The sequence below is a fragment of the Bombus affinis genome, chromosome 7, assembly GCF_024516045.1.
Source record: "Bombus affinis isolate iyBomAffi1 chromosome 7, iyBomAffi1.2, whole genome shotgun sequence".
NCBI lineage: Eukaryota > Metazoa > Arthropoda > Insecta > Hymenoptera > Apidae > Bombus > Bombus affinis.
In genome coordinates, this window is record NC_066350.1 from 6,410,785 (window position 1) to 6,426,881 (window position 16,097).

At 43.7% G+C, this 16,097-nt stretch overlaps 1 protein-coding gene across 17 annotated transcripts in view; it reads right to left on the reverse strand.

Annotated features, from left to right (window-relative positions):
* LOC126918727 (muscle calcium channel subunit alpha-1) overlaps positions 1 to 16,097 on the reverse strand; it is a 59,057-nt gene that overhangs the window by 15,054 nt on the left and 27,906 nt on the right. For 11 of the 17 annotated variants that reach the window (XR_007711428.1, XM_050727002.1, XM_050727009.1 and 8 more), the window contains exons 9-25: positions 15,932 to 16,095; positions 15,351 to 15,453; positions 15,068 to 15,213; positions 14,869 to 14,942; positions 14,647 to 14,798; positions 14,437 to 14,554; positions 14,256 to 14,348; positions 14,045 to 14,165; positions 13,766 to 13,857; positions 9,959 to 10,131; positions 9,775 to 9,881; positions 9,553 to 9,673; positions 9,310 to 9,439; positions 9,082 to 9,248; positions 8,662 to 8,749; positions 7,926 to 8,033; positions 3,376 to 3,483 (exon numbers count right to left, since the gene is read on the reverse strand). Coding sequence is in view for 16 of the 17 variants with exons in the window: in XM_050727002.1 (XP_050582959.1) it covers positions 3,376 to 3,483; positions 7,926 to 8,033; positions 8,662 to 8,749; positions 9,082 to 9,248; positions 9,310 to 9,439; positions 9,553 to 9,673; positions 9,775 to 9,881; positions 9,959 to 10,131; positions 13,766 to 13,857; positions 14,045 to 14,165; positions 14,256 to 14,348; positions 14,437 to 14,554; positions 14,647 to 14,798; positions 14,869 to 14,942; positions 15,068 to 15,213; positions 15,351 to 15,453; positions 15,932 to 16,095 (2,065 nt within the window). In the remaining variant the exon portion in view is untranslated. The remainder of the gene's footprint in view (positions 1 to 3,375; positions 3,484 to 7,925; positions 8,034 to 8,661; positions 8,750 to 9,081; positions 9,249 to 9,309; positions 9,440 to 9,552; positions 9,674 to 9,774; positions 9,882 to 9,958; positions 10,132 to 13,765; positions 13,858 to 14,044; positions 14,166 to 14,255; positions 14,349 to 14,436; positions 14,555 to 14,646; positions 14,799 to 14,868; positions 14,943 to 15,067; positions 15,214 to 15,350; positions 15,454 to 15,931; positions 16,096 to 16,097) is intronic. The other 6 variants (XM_050727007.1, XM_050727005.1, XM_050727013.1 and 3 more) reach the window with 3 other exon arrangements.

Below are 16,097 nucleotides of genomic sequence, written 5' to 3' on the forward strand. Positions count from 1 at the left end.
CGACAAATCGGTCATTCTTTCCATCCGATATCACGAGTGTCGATAAAGTGGACATAGCGTATCGTTAATTGGCCATTCTCTGAAGCAAAGTCAATAGTAGCTAGTGATCGAGCAAAGTAAAAGGAAAGAACAAAGAAAAATTAAGAACTGGTAGAATGAAATAAATAATAATAAAAAAAAAAAAGATTAGAAAATGAACAAATATATACATATACATGTATATATACATATGTATATATATACACATGTATGTCATTCCGTTAAGCGTGCACGATAATACGAGTCTATACGTGTGAAATATATACAAAATGTAGGCCGTGGTGCAGGCTGTCTCGTCTGGCCTACGTCGATCGAGCGACGTGGCACGTGCGCGAGTAAAATCGAGAGTCCAGAAAATAGTTGTCGCAGGTTCTTCCGATCAACACGATCGACGATCCGATCGTTTCGATCGTTTTCGACGGAGTATCAGCCGTCGAGCAATTGGGAACAAAGCTCGTCGAAGCATCGCGACGTGTCTAATTATCAATGGGGCAACTGTTGACGTTTCTTCGCAGGAATTTCGTTCGCGAACAGACTTTAACCTGTTAACCAGACAAGACGAGATCGTTCGTCGTTTACGATTCCTGGCCTCTGCTAGACGCAACAACTGCTTCTTTCTTCGTAGATATTTTACTTTTCAACGTTAGAACATTAGAACGTCGACTTTTAACCTCCGCCTAAATATACACCGTACGTAGAAGATTATAATCGGACGTTTGGTAAAAATAAATAAATATACAGGGTGAGTCGATAGGAAGTACGTACTGTTTAAAATAAGTTATCGTATTTAATATCTGTTGTATTTGTCGTGATATATCTTAGAACGTCAGTGGGACCAAAGCTAGTTAGTTTGGCAGATATTTTCAATTTAGTTTGTCAAGTTTCCACGCAAATTTGACGAGTTAAAGCTAATAAATTATCCGCCAAACTAATGGTTCTTCGGTATAAATAGGACAATGCTCTTTTGCATTATCGTCCGGCCGACGTTGGAAAAACAATAAAACATTGTCGTTTAAAAAAAACCTCTAAAAAGCATCTGGAGATCCAACGTGATTAGTTGAAGACGTTTTTCTATGAAAACAATAGGAAATAATATAACGTAAAATAGTAAATTTCGATAGTACCACTTACTGACTCACCCTGTACATAAACTAATGTTTATGTTTCTCCGTCTGAACAAACTAAAATTCGAAAACGTCCATCTTCAAACATCGTGAAGAATCTATGTGTTTTTAGCAATAGGAAAGACAGGAAGCCCACTTGGACCAGTGGCAGTTGCAGCGTCAACGAGTCGTCCCGTTTTCATCGGAAACAAACGTATTTTGCGTACGTTGGCAGTGACTGGGATCGGCACTCGACACGATTCGTTCATCTTAGCTTTAGCTTTCTCGATTGCTCGATCGTAGAAGCTTTCGGTTAACGAGTTAAAGAATGAAATTTCGATTCGATGAAAGCCCTACGCGCGATAGCTACGATTTCGACTTTCTGGTTGCGTGTTTTCGAAAAGAGCCCTGCTCGAGATCCGCGCGGTTTAATCGCCTAGAACCAGACTCGTTGGAACGACTGTTGCAGCACGACAAATCGTACGTTTCGAAACGACGAAGCTGCGCATTACGATTCGTTCGACTTTCCGGATAAGCCGTGGAAAGAACACCGAGTGCAGCGTGGGTTTCTTGATCGTTCGTTTCGTTGCCCCTTTAAGAGCATCTAATAATTGCATCGTACGAAACGTTTGGGTCAAGGAGTCTCGTTTCCTGATTTCGTGAAACCACGTTCGCCTTCGATGCGAACCACGATCGTTACGATAGAAAACGAGTTCACATGCATTCGTAGGTTTTCGTTGGCCGTTGTCCCGAACGGCAACCACGAGATTTCTAGGTTGGCTGGCGCTACACTTGCTTCTAAGCCGCTTCTACTAACAATCTACGACTATATCTGTGCATCTAGACGGGCTGCTCTGTTTCGAGCTTCGTTATCACGCGACGCGATACTCGTCTACTCGTAAGGTTCGAGCGATAGCGGCGAGTGTCTTCCAAGGCGATAACTAAAGGCGAGAGAAAGGCTGTTTGCAAGTGTGCAACTCGATAACGAACGGAGTTGAAATTTTGTTGGGACGGAGAGCAGTGGAACTTGGCGATGGCGTAGATGGACTAGGCTAGGTTTGACTCGTGGTTCCGGTATATTTGCGCGTTCGATCAGCATGCACTACGATCAAAGCTTCATTCTCACATTTACAGCGAAACTTGCATGCCGATTTGTTAAACGTGTTGTCTATCCGATATGTTCGATAGCTACGTATTCGTTAAAGCGTTCGTTAAGCGACGGTGACGAGTAAGAACGTTACTCTCGGTGGATGTTACAGCCCCGGCTGGTTTTCTCGGTGAAGCGTTCGATCGTTTAACAGCGTGTGTTACCGTGCTCGAGGGTGTTATCGTGAACGCAGAGAGCGTGTCTCTGCAAAGGGTAATATTGGCAGCAACGAAGTATCCTCGAATAAGTTGATCGATCACCGTGCCAGTTTCGTGCTCCACCTTACTACGATCCTGTCCAACGTTCCGATAAAGCATTATCGATTCGTAAGGAGGACACCGACTAATGTGCACGAGGAGGAACCGATCCTCTCATCGTGTACGCGATTTGGCCATGGTAGTGGAACGTTGCAAGACGATAGAGTTCCATCGATCTTATTTACGCTCGACGATTGCCTCGTTTGCCGATATTCTCCTTTGTAGAGTCGAAGAAGGATCGAGAAAAAGTAGTCGGATCGAACGAGTTTCGATGGGTCGGTCGGAGTGTGCGGCGCGTCGCGAAATTCGGGGTTCGCCCAGAAGATAAGTTAAATCGTGCGAAAGAAGAGAGACGCGAAATTTTCCGCTAAACGGATGGCGATCGGACAGCGGCAATTTCCGCAAACGCGAATGGCACCCCGTATTTCGCGAAGGAAATTTGCATTTCCGTGACGCGTCCAAAACTTCCGGTTGTAACGCGAGGCCGTCCGCGTCGGTGAACAGCCGACGGCCAAATAAATCAAACGGAGAAAAGAAAACAAGAATAACGAAAAGTAAAAAGAGAGAGCTGAAGAAGAAGTAGTAGTAGTAGTAGTAGTAGCAGTAGTAGTAGTAGTAGTAGTAGTAGTAGTAGTAGTAGTAGTAATCAAAGAGTAGAAGAAGTAAAAGGTAGAAGTAGAGGTAGGAGAAGAAGAAGGAAGCCAAAGACGAAGATGTAGAAGAAGAAGTAGAAGAAGAAAGAGAAACGAGATAGACGTGGTAGAGAGAAGAAGAGAAAAGTTCTCGTTGGCTTAGTATAAACTTTCTAAGTGGTGGTGGTTGGCTTTACCTTAAACAGCTGTACCCCGATAACAGCGAACATGAACTGTAGGAGATAGGTGACCAACATAATGTTGCCGATCGTTTTAATGGCGACAATCACACACTTCACTACGTACTTTATACGTAGTTGGTTGAGGGCAGGCGAGCAGGGCGAACGAGCACAGCGGGGAACACGGGATCGTGAGACAGACAGACAGAAAGAGAAAACAAAGAAAATACAAAGTAGCATTAATCAAGGGTTTGGCTAGTTTCGCTCGTGGAGCTAGGTATCTTAATTACGAGGGGCTTTAGGGCTGGGGCAACGGGAATTTCGCTATTTGCCAACGTATCGTCGTATCATTTCGATCGTTGCACGCTTTTCCTTCCGCGTTTTCTCTTTTTCTTTCAAAAACATTCTTTCTTTCTTTCTTTTTTTTTTCTTTTCAATTTCGTTGCTCGCGTTCGTCTTCCCTTAATCTCTCTGCAACGCTTCCCTTTCGTTTTCCTACCCTGTTTTCTCACCACCTCTCGGATCGCGTACGAACGAGCGTGCGTTTCCTATTATATTTTCGCATCGTAGCATCGACTTGCATCGAGACGTCGGTTTCGTCGGCTTTCCCCTTCGCGAATTCGTTTCGTTCTCGCGACACGGCGTTTCTCAACCACCCTCGTTCATCGTCAACGATAGTCCCGTCTTTCAGCCAGTCTTTTCGTCCCCCTTTTCCGTTTTCCTGGCTTTCGTTTCTCCTCTTTTTATACTCTCTCTCTCTCTCTCTCTCTAGTTTCCTGTTTTATCTTTTCCGCTTTTTCTCTTAAAATTTCTCTTTTCGTGAATCGTGAACTAAGCCCTCGCCATCCATCCAACCCACTAGTGCTCGATGTTTTTCCTCGGCAATGCACCTATGGGGCCTCGTACGGGATAACGTATTTTCTCGTCGAATCTAATCTTCGAAAACCTTCGATCGTAATTGTTTCGCTTTCGATCGTCGTCGGCTAGGCAAAACTTTCGTCGCTGTTCGTCGTCGAATTGCTTCGCGGATCTCGATCGCGATCTTCTTCCTTCGGCCGTACGTTGCCGTCATATACGCTGGCGTCAGCGGGTACGCGACTCGACGTTGCGTTCGACCGCGCGCAAAATAAAAGGAAAGTTAAATTGTCTGACGACAGAGTAGATAACGGTACGTATCGTAAAAACTTGTTGTTCCTTTAAGCGCTTGGTTTCTTTGGTCAATGGAAGCGCTGTGTCTGAGATACACGAGCAAACCAAACTACAAGAACGTTCTTCCGTTTCTGACGACAGATCTATTTGATCGTGAAGAAAAGTAACTGGCATCGCAAACGCGTTATGCGTAACTAACACCTTCTGGGATATTTCATTCGCGATCTACGTTTCACAGTTTCTTTGTAAAAACCTGTCGAGTTTCATCGACCGAAGCAGGACTTTTTCAATTGCTGACCCATGTAATTTTCACCCTCTCGCACTCTTTCCAGGCACCAAGGACACGTTTTTCACTCGCCTTTCGCCTCTCGTTTCGTCGACCAACGCAAATCGTCGGAGGCTGGACGATCGAACCAAAGGAAACTGCATCCTTGGAGCTTAAACGATCGCTCGTGAATCGAAGGAAACGGCGAATCAAAGCGTCTCGCGACAACTATCGGATCGTTGACGATGCATCGACGCGTACGAGACGCGTCGAGGCTCGTGCGTGTGATTGTCGATATCGTTGATATCGTGGAGGAGCGCGTAACGACGAAGGATCGATACGCGGCGAAACTACGCGTCCGACTACGTGGTCCGCTTCTGTCTAACGATTCTAACGCTAATTAAACGAAGCAACCAAGGTACACTATGCTACGACTCGTCTAAATTTGCTCGCTAAGCGTTTCCTCCGCTGTCGAACTTTACTTCTGGCGATCGCCACAAACACCAGTTACGTTCTAATCGTAGCGCACGAAAATATTCGAACGCGTGGATAATTCTTTCGGAATATACGCGAAATCTTCCAACTTCGTCGAAATTATCCTCACCGGTATCCCGACGAAACAGCTTGGCGATTATCTCGTTGAAATTCGAAAGCGATCGTGTCGCGAATATGCCCATGTCCGCTTGTTCCTTCGTCTTCTTTTAATTTCGATGGAAGAGATAGAGACGCGACTCGAGGCAATTCTCGCGACACGTGTATTTTCGTAAAACGTTTAGCAACGAGCGTTCGAATATCTCGGCGAGCCAGCGTAGCTAAACGGACTACGAAGAAAATGTAGAATCGATCTCCGTTCGAGTTGATATGATGAAATGTGATCGAGGACGGGACGACAAAAATTCTGCGAGTAGACCGGACAGAGAAGTGCCGTGATGCTTCGTTTCGAGGCAATTGCGGAAATCGACGAGACAAAAGGATAACGCGTTGTTCGACTCTCTGCTTTTTCTACGATTCTGTCTGGAATCTCGAGCTCGAGACCGATGCTTGCGAAAAGAGTGGCGGAACACCGAGTCCTTTCCTTCTTTCCCTTTCCTTTCTCTCGTGTTAATATAGCGGCACACCACTGCAACGCTCAGCCGGCACAAGCATGCAATTTTCAAACAATCCTCTACTATCGGTTTTCACCACGCAGCCTGTAAACGTGAATCTCTGAGTGTCGTGTCGTGTCGTATCGTACCGTGTCGTACCGCGTCGTATCGTGTCGGTGTTTCGAAACACGCGTACGATCTGGACCAACCATCGTCGTCGGTAACATCGTCGGTATATCGGATCGATAGATATCCTTCGATTACGCGGTTCACCACTCGATTTACCTGTTTCCCCGCGATATTCTTTCCCGCGGCGTTTTGTCATTGCGTTCGACAACGGTTGTCCGTTTCGTATCCGCGTGTCTTTGATATTTAGTCTTCCAGCTACGGAGTCTCGAACGACCAAGTAAAGGCAAAAATAAAAAAAAAAAAAGAAGACAAGGGAAGAAAGAGGAAGAGAAACAGAGACAAAGACAGAAGTAGAAGAAAGAAAGAGAGGAAAAGAGAGACAAAGAAAGTCGTAGGTGTCCAGACAAAGGAGAAATAAACGAAGATACGAAAGCCAAAGTCGAAAGATCAAAGACCATATAATAGATCTTGCGAAAAGCCGCTTTCTGTAAGATTGTTTCCTCCGAAAAGTGGTGACGTACACGCATACACATATATAGATAGTATGTAGATGTATGTGCGCGACAGCGAACTTCCATCCCGTCTCTATCTACGTTCTTTTTTCTTTCTTTTTTTCTTTTTTCTTTTCTTTTTTCTTTTTCAGCTACCATCTCATCTCCCCCCGGTCACTCGTCTATCACGTAAATCGTTCGACACGTAAGTATACGTATAGTACGTATAGATATATTTGTTGCTCGAAACGTAACAAAAGGACAGAAAATGAAAAGAATCGGCCGTTTATCGGCCAGCCGTCGATTACGATCGTCTTTCCTATGCTAGCACGATAGTTTAGTCGAAACAGTGTTCCATCGACGATTTCGCGAGAAACGATCTACCATCGATCGTCAGCAACGATCGCGACGCATCGTTCGCATACGCAAAGAAAAATAAAGTCTCGTCGCGCGCTTCGCGTTTTCCATTATTTGCAACGAGTTGCCACATCGTTGTCCCACGAACCACGCGTAACAGAGTGGACGATCGTTCGATGGGCGTAAAACTACGAGAAACGATTTTACTTTCCTGTAAAAGTGATCGCGATACAAGCCAACAGTCTTTTACGCAACGGTAACAGTGTTTCAAGAACAAAGAAAGTGCGACCGTTTACGCGTCAACGTTCGAATCGATGTAAACGCTTGTGGAAAGATCGCGAATGTAAATGAACGGAGTTGGACGCGTTCGTGTAAAAGCGATCATCTCGCTTGAAATGAAATTCGTTTACAAAGAGCGTGAAAGTATCGCGAACAGGGGCAGTCGTTCGATCGTTAGGCTACACGTAATATCGATGGAAAGAAAGAAAAACGTTCGAGGGAAAGAAGAAATCAAGGTAATCCCAGTGAGAGGTTTCGGGGAGAGAGTGTCGAGACAAGAAACCCAATGAACAAGTTACACGCAAAACAGTTCGTTTCACAGGGAAGGTACCCAGAGGTGCATCTGTCGGAAAAAACAACGTTTGCTTCGTGCCCGCGCCTCTCGACGATTATTTCTCCCAGTCTTTCTTCTCCACTGTTTCTTTTCTTTTTTTCTTGTTCTTTCTATTTCGTTTCTTTGACTCTAAACGACGAAACCCAATGAACAGAAAATCGAGAAAACGGCGAATAATCGTCGAGGAAGGCTGTCGGGATGTCGAGCAAAGGCGTACCGAGGTGGTAGACGAATTGGTAGTAGTGAATTTGGTGATGGTGAATTATCTCGGCGTTGCATCAAACGTATGTGAAGTAATGGATGAACGAGAATGACGATAATATATGCATATAATATCGGATCGTAAGAGAGGGCTGAGGGGTCAATGAGAGGGGGGTATCGAAGGTTTTGGTTTGTAATATTATGCCACTCTAGTGTACTACGAGAGGTTGGAAGGAATGTCCCAGGACCGTTTAGTGTGCGGGGCCTGGCAATCCTACCTTGAACAGTTGTACGCCAATGACGGCGAACACGAACTGCAGGAGGCTGGTGACGAGGACTATGTTTCCGATAGTCTTTACCGCTACGATGACGCACTGTACTACGTGCTGGGTTCAACATTAATCATAATGTAGATTCGCTCCTTTACAAATGAGATTACGTATGCCGACTAATTTATTACGTCGGATGTCACTCGTTTTTTTTTTAATCAGTCTTTTTTTTTTACTTCTTACTTTGTTTTTTTTTCTCAGAATCGTTTACGTTTCTTTTTCTTTTTTTTTCTTTTCTTTTTTCTTTTTTTCTTTTTTTTTTTTGATACTACTCTCCGAATCGCAATAGGAAACTATGGACGTAGAAGAATGGAAACAAGATAAATTATACATGGACGCAAAGTAAGTTACGTCGGTTCGTTGATCGAATTTATAAATTCGTTGGAAAGAGTTTCCCTTGCAATACGGAAGATTCGAAATGTTTCACCAAAGTATCGGTAAAAGTATGGACTTTGAAAAGCAATCGCGAACAGTCTGATACCGTGCAGACTCGATGGATCGATTTTGCTAGCTTCGAAAGAACAATTGCTTGAATTTTCACGTAACTCGAATCTAAGGTCGCGACTGAAAGCTACTTTGGTATCAAACGTTATTCGTACGTCTACTTCGGGGCATGTGCTATATCATCCGGGACCGATTTGGCAAGTTCGCTAATTGTTCGTGGATAACGAGCGAAGAAAGATACCTTTAATCCCTTTGCACGATTGATGGCGCGTAGAGGTCTCAACACGCGTAATACACGCAGCACTTTCACCACTGAAAACGCGCCAGAACTGAAACAGAAATGGTCAAATAAACGTCTGGTTTTACAGGCTGTCGCAGAAAGTTGATGGTGAAAAGTGGCGGTCAAACTTCAGGAGCAGACGGTGGTATTGGTCGAAACGATTAAAAGAATCCAAGGTATCGTCCTTTGAAAAACGTGCTCGAAACGTTACGAACAGATATTACGTTTTTCTTCAGAAATTCGTTTCTTCGACGCCAAGTCGATGAAGATAAACGCGACGTAAGAATAAAGCGTGCTCGTGAAATTTGCCGCAGCAAACTTTTTGAAACGTCGAAACGTAAACGTTATTTTACGGACGAAGAAACGTCGTATAGTTCTTACCTGAAAGACATAGAGATGAGAGAAGAGCACACGACCAAAAGGTCGAGCAAATTGAACGCCGACCGGCAGAATGCACCGTCGTGTATAATAAAACCGAACGAGATCATCTTTAAACAGATCTCGATCGTAAATACCGTGGTGAAAAAATAGTCAAAATTCAGTAAAATCTACAACCACGAACAACATGGTTACGGTGGAATTTAAACGAATATTCGTCGGTCGTCTTACCTGATTTCTATAAGAGGACGCGCGTAAAGGATCTTCGGCCGCTAACATGGCCGAAGATATCATGATACATACGAGGATCATGTTGCTGAAGTAGCTATGGTTAGACAGCCAGTGGCAAAACACTCGAAATCTGAAACACAAACGACGAAAGTCGTTGCAATAGAAAGATATCGCGACGAACTACAATTTTGTGTGTATATAAAAAATACATTTTCGAAGAAACACGGTAAACGTCGTTGGTACCTGTTCGTTTGCGAGAAGAGGAAGAAAGACGAACCGGCTGGAATCGGTTCTGTCTTCGTAGCCATGTTGAATTCGGACATTCTTCGCGGTCTAGCCGATACCTCGTGATCCGCGCCGTCATCTGGATAAATTAAACAGCAGGTAATTGTCATCGACGACGAACAAAGTACAAAGGGTCAATTTCCGAGACGTTTGACAAAGGAAAGAAGAAAGCGTAGATACCGTGCATCTCGTTGTGTTCGACTTCCTCCTCTTCCTCCACTTCCTCGTCGGATTCTATGTTCAATCGCACCTTGGCGTGATTGTTCGTATCGTCGCTTTTCTCCGACCTGAGGATACGTTTATCGAATGAATCTTAAATCGAATTTATCTATCGCTTTGCATACTATACAGGAAGATCGCTTACGTTTCCGTGTCCACGGCTGCCTCGTAATCCTCCATCCTTTCGTTAGGATCGTGCTCGAGGTCGGTTCCACCGCCTTCGTCCTCTGCACCGGTTCCTTCGCCACCGTCGTCACCTTGTTCCCCGCTCACTTCGTCTCTACTCGCCGAGGCACTGTGCTGTTTATTCTTCTCCCCCTGAGAAATCCACCAATTCGTCTGTTACTCGCCATCCGTTTGTCACTAGTTGGATAGGTGAGATCTTTGAGCGAAGATCAGGATTCGTTTTGGAAAATCGTAGGATACCGTGGCGTGTGTCACGTCGATTCGAGATTATTTCACGTTCCGCGCGTGAGGTGAGAGATTCGTATTTCAATTATGATCGTTATTACAAAATTGATTAGAAACTGACAGAGTAACGATACAGAATGTTAGAACGGAATGGAACGTCGAATATTGACTTGGGAGGATTTTTATATCAAGGGTTTGGTTCCTATGGAGGGTTTGTCGCTGGATACCAATTACATAGGCATCCTATTACTGCTTAGTTATTGTTTCGATGGCTAAGGTATGTGAGATATGATTATCCTATCGCTGTAATCCCGGGACCACCGTGACACGTGCTTAGCGTGTGGCAGCGACGAACGTCGAACGCCGGCGGAAAAATACGCCGATCGAGAACGGTTAATTAATACGGCAGGAAAATCTAGCGTTCGTTTCGCGCGAGATAGTTTGTCTATTAATAAGCAAAGAGAGACGTTGACTCGACGTCCTATTTAAAGTAGAAGAAACTCGAGCCGTGGATCTCGTCGAATTTCATGAAGCATCGAAGCGGAATCAACCCTCGCCCTCGGGTTAATACTCGAGAGCGATCGATTTTTCATTAGCTTATCGAAAAATCACGAACGATTAAACCTTCTAACGCGAAGCTGTACACGGTAGACGCGATGATACTTCGCCGTGAGGGTTCGTTTGTTCGATAACGAAGACGACACCGATAACTCTCTTTCCTCCACCTTTGCCACCGCTTTTCACGCTCGAGTTACTTCGCGCATTTACTTCTAAACCGTTATAGAATTTCGTTATATACGAAATATGGTCAAAAAGGCGGGCGAACGAATAGAAAACGATAGCGAACAATAATGGAGCGAATGTTTCTGGATAACGGTTTTAATTTCGGAGTATCGGTATTCGATCGGGATGACCCCGATTTCGCGTGCGTCCTTTGTACGCGGTACGTAGTTCGCAGCAACAGTTGGAGCAAACGAGGCGTTCGGTTTAAAGGAGATGGCATAGTTCTGGGCGATTTAGCGTCGTATTAAAAATCATTTGTACAGCGACGTTCAACCTGCTCATAAAAATATATCGCGGTGGATCTAGCTGCCTCCAAGGTCGCACGGAAATGTCTTATCCGTTAAATCTTTCAGCTCGTAAAACGGTTGACCGAAGATTCGTATCTGCTTGGTAAAAATACCAGCAAATAAATATACGCGAAAATGTACGTTTCGTTAGTCGTGTGCCAATACGATATCCGTCGTCAGGTAGAAAAATTCTTTTACAGAAAATGAATATTGAATAATAATTACGTTTCGTACGTTGATATTTCTCGAGTTACGCTCTGAAAAGATTCGAATTTCGGACCAAGTGCAATAATTAAATCTCCTTTCACGTTGCCGCGAAATATCTTTGAAAACCATTAATCGGCATTCGGATTTATGCCGCGTGTTAATTGCAAACGTCAAGCAGCAACGAATATCAACAACTATCGTTTTATGGCGCGTAATTAAAAATTTGTTACGGCCAGAAAACTGCGATATTTCTATCGGGAATTTGTGACCGTCCTAGATACGCGGTCGAATGAATTACGGCGCGTCGAATATTCGCAAGGTACGCGCTTTAAGACGCGTAACGGGCAATAAAAAGTCGGTCGAACGGCGTCGAAGTCGGCGTCAACGCCGGCGTCGCGACGCCTTCTGTCGAGGCAGTCGTGATTACCAGCGCGTCGGCAAACGAGCCTTCCCACTCGATGCTCTTTGAGAACGATAAAACGGCTGGCATTCTAATTTTCTTCGCCCTTGCAACTATGTAAACGCGACGACCAAACGTTTATTCGCGCGACACCGTGACGCTCGCTTTTTCCAAATGCGTCGAACGTTTCAACGTATTTATCAGTGCTCGTTTAATCCTTGGCATACCGTGGAAGATGATCGACGTCTTTTTACCAAAAAAAAAAAAAAGAATAAAGAAAACAAAACGTCTTTAGAAGATTCCGTGGATCTTTCGTCCTCGTCTCGTAGTTTTTAATTATTTTGCAAAAATGACCGCAAGTAGTCTTTTTATATGTCCGTTTCTACGTGTCGGAACCAACAACGTGACGCGGAGAAAAGACGTTTGATACAGTTTCAGAGAGAGATATTAGGTTGTCCGAAAAGTGTCTTTCGTTTCATAAGGTGATAATAGATGAACAACAATTTCTGTTTTATATTATTTCAGTGAATTGGGTATGATCCATTTCGTTGTATTTGTAGCGGCGGCAAAGTTTCTGATCGGGCCGTGTCACCCGTATTCGGGTGACGCTTATTCGACTACTTGCCAAGGATCGTCGTAGGTGTTTGAAAAGACATTCCACAGAAAGTTATAAAAGTAATAGAAAGATGGTTTATTAAGAAAATTATTCAGAACGTAAAACTTTGAAGCACTCTATACAAAGCCGAGGTTGGTCGGGACAATTTGGACAATGAGTTGTTGTTTTCTTTAAATTTTCCCGTGTCTTTGATCGGTCCGTTCGACGTCTTTTATTTACATAAGATAGTTTACACGCGCGTCTAATGCTTCTTCCGGAATCATTTTTCCGAATGACGATATGCTGACTCCGTCAAAGACAAGGATTTTTCGTATTTTCAGACAACACTAACAAGTTTCCAGCTAATAATTCCCTAAATCTTCTAATAGTCACATCCTTCCTTGTTGCAATTTTGTAAACCGTCAAAGCGTTTACAGCAAAAATTCCCAGAAGGAGTTGAATGCCAAGTTTTCGATACTATTTGATTCCTTTTCTAATTGTGGCGGTGTAGCGGCACATGAGCTAGAGGACAATTCCAATCATATCGTTTTGCCTCGGACTATCAACATAGTTAGGACATACGTAACGTAATAATAAATAAACTCCGTCGAACAAAGACGAATTGAAATTTTCCGGCTCTCCCGCGACCAGTATAAATAAACAAACGCGATCGTAAGGTGACCAGTTTTTCAGTCTCAGTCTCGAGCGATTTTAATAGCGATCAATAACAGTCTTTTGCGAATTAGTTAATTCCCTGTATTTATTAATTATTTTTAAATAATTTTGACATCGAGTCATCTCGTCGTTTAAACCGACCAACCATCCTCTACATATTTCTATCATTATGTTCGTGCATAATTCAATAAACTAATATAAAACAAAAGACATTGTGTAAAAATAAATTATTTTATTATTATTATAACTTTTCGGGCAACCCAATACCTAAATTTTACGAACGTGATAGGATAAAACGGAACATTGAATAGACGATCGTTCGACTCGCTGGATATTGTAAAAGATACTGTTACGTTTGTATTATACGCTAGATACGGGCGTCCTGTGCATTTTTGCACCGCGAGATTTGCCGCAAATGCGTCAAATTCGCAACCTACCTACGAGTTTCGCGATATACCGTTTCGATTTGTATGAAAAAACTCCACGCGATTGCATCGGCGACGGATGACGAGCCAGTCGTTTGAATTTTGACGAAACGATCTCTATGGAAATTTATGGGAGCGCGAGCGTATTTTAAAATTGAGAAAAGCTCACCCCTTCCTCGGCTTCTTTCTCGATGGCAGTTAACGATTCGGCATCCGCAAGGTTGTCGACAGCGATGGCCAAGAAGACGTTCAGTAGGATATCTGCAATTGTCTTGGTCAAGGAACGTTAAACGAGGATAAAAATGTGTTTGTCGCGCGTAATGTCACTGATATTATGTACCCTATGGTCCGTAAATATTGTCGGATGGCGTATCGAATGGAGGACGGAAAATTACGTAATTGGACGAGGCTCGTCGATGTTTGCGTATTTTCACGGTAAAAAGGATACAGTTACCGCATATAAAGAGAATGATGAAATAGAAACAGGCGAGCATGCCAAAGCTTGAAACACCGCCATAGGCTCTAATTCCATCGTACATAACGGCGTTCCAATCTTCGCCGGTTAATATCTATAAATTGTACGACGACGTTCGATAGTCGGATATAATCGATTTAGGTTTCGACGACGCGTTGAAAGCGTTAAAAACGTGCAAGCTTACCTGAAACACGGTTAACAAACTTTGCCAAAAGCTGTCGAAATTGTGACGGGGCTTGTTCTGTAAATCGCTAAAATTGAATTTTCCACCAAACACCTGCGAAAAAATGGAAAATGTTAGAGCTCGTTATCCATCGACGACGGCCGATGGACGTGGAGAGGCGAGAAAGAAGGACGAATCGTACCTGCATGCCCAGCAGGGCGAAGATCACGATAAAAAGGAAGAGCAGAAGCAACAAAGACGCGATCGATTGTATGGAGTTTAAAAGGGAAGCCACCAAATTCGACAACGACCTCCAATATCTGTAAAATTCCATCGCGTTCGTTTAAGATAAATGTAAAAATTTGCAGCGTTGCAGGAGGTGGCCGACAGACCTCTCCCTCTGTAAACTTACTTTGTCACTTTAAATACCCTGAGCAACCGGACGCAACGGAGAACGGAAACGCCGAGCGGTGGCATCACGTGAGTATTCGTGAGGATCATCTCGGTGATGGAGCCGATCACGACGAAACAATCGAACCGATTGAAGAGCGAGACGAAGTAACCCTGTTCGGATAACAAACGTTTTTATCGAGAGGAATTTTCCTTGAGAAACATCGTTTGTCGTGAAACTTACTTGAAATCCTAAGCTATACATCTTCAGCATCATCTCCATGGAAAACAACGCGATGAAAAACATGTTTGTGATCTCTGCGTAACCGAGAAGCAACGTTATTTTAAATGGAAAAGTAAGGTGCAACGTGAGGGATGATAAATCTGCATATTGGAAAAAATCGAATGTTGGAATATTAAATAGCAACGAGAGGATCGCGTACCTTGAAAGTCATCCAACCAATGAGGTTGATTGTAGTGTTCGGTGGCCAGAACGCCGGTATTCAGGAAAACCAATACTATGATCAACCAGTAGAAAACCTGCGACTTGACTGCTTTTCTGCACGCCCTCCTCATTCTTCTGTTTACTCTGTGAATTTCCATTGCAAATTCGTGCGATCAAAGGCAAGCTAAGTAGCGAGGCTCGCTTTTCCACCTTCCGCCTTCCCCTTTATTATAACTCGCTTCAACGAAATAAAACAAGAAAGCGCGTCTCCACTCTCCTACCTGTCGAAATCCAGCTTTTTCCTTCTCCACAACGATTCTTGTTGAACCCCTTCCTCGTCGCCCTCTAACTGATCCGTGCTTTCCATCTCGTTCTGTTGTTTCGCTGCGAAAGTCATTTTATTCTTATTATCCGTTTGCTTCGTACGCGAGATAAACATCCCTATACTGTACAAAGGATTAGCGGACAGTAAAGAAAGAAAGACGCGTCAGGTAGATTTTGCAGAAGTTTACGAGTGGTAAAAAGGTGTTTAAATAACATTGTCGTTCCTAAGTAACGGAATATATCGATAGATCTCTAGCAAAATGGTAATAATCAGTCAAATTAACCGTCGATCAACAATTATACGAACACATTCGAATTTTAACGATTTTGGCGTGGTAAAAATTTTGCAAAGTCGTTCGCGATCTACGTGGTCCTCTGTATCGTTAAACGTAAACCGAAATCTCTTGTATCTTTACGGACACGTTATCGAAGGTATGAAGGTAACAGAACCGAAACAGAGATTCGTTTAGCTTCTTAAAAATTGTAATCCTGGAGTTTTCCATAGATGAATTTAATAAACCGCTGATAGGTAACTCACTTTTGCCATCCTGCATCTTCGGCTCGTCGGTTTCCGGTTCGATATCCTCGGCCTGGGTGATCCAGTCCAAATAGCCCCTCAGGTCGTCCTCGATCTGCTGCTTCTCTCTGAGTTTGTGGAAGTCGCCTCTCGCTTTTGCTTTCTCTCTCTCCTTGGAGAATTCGCT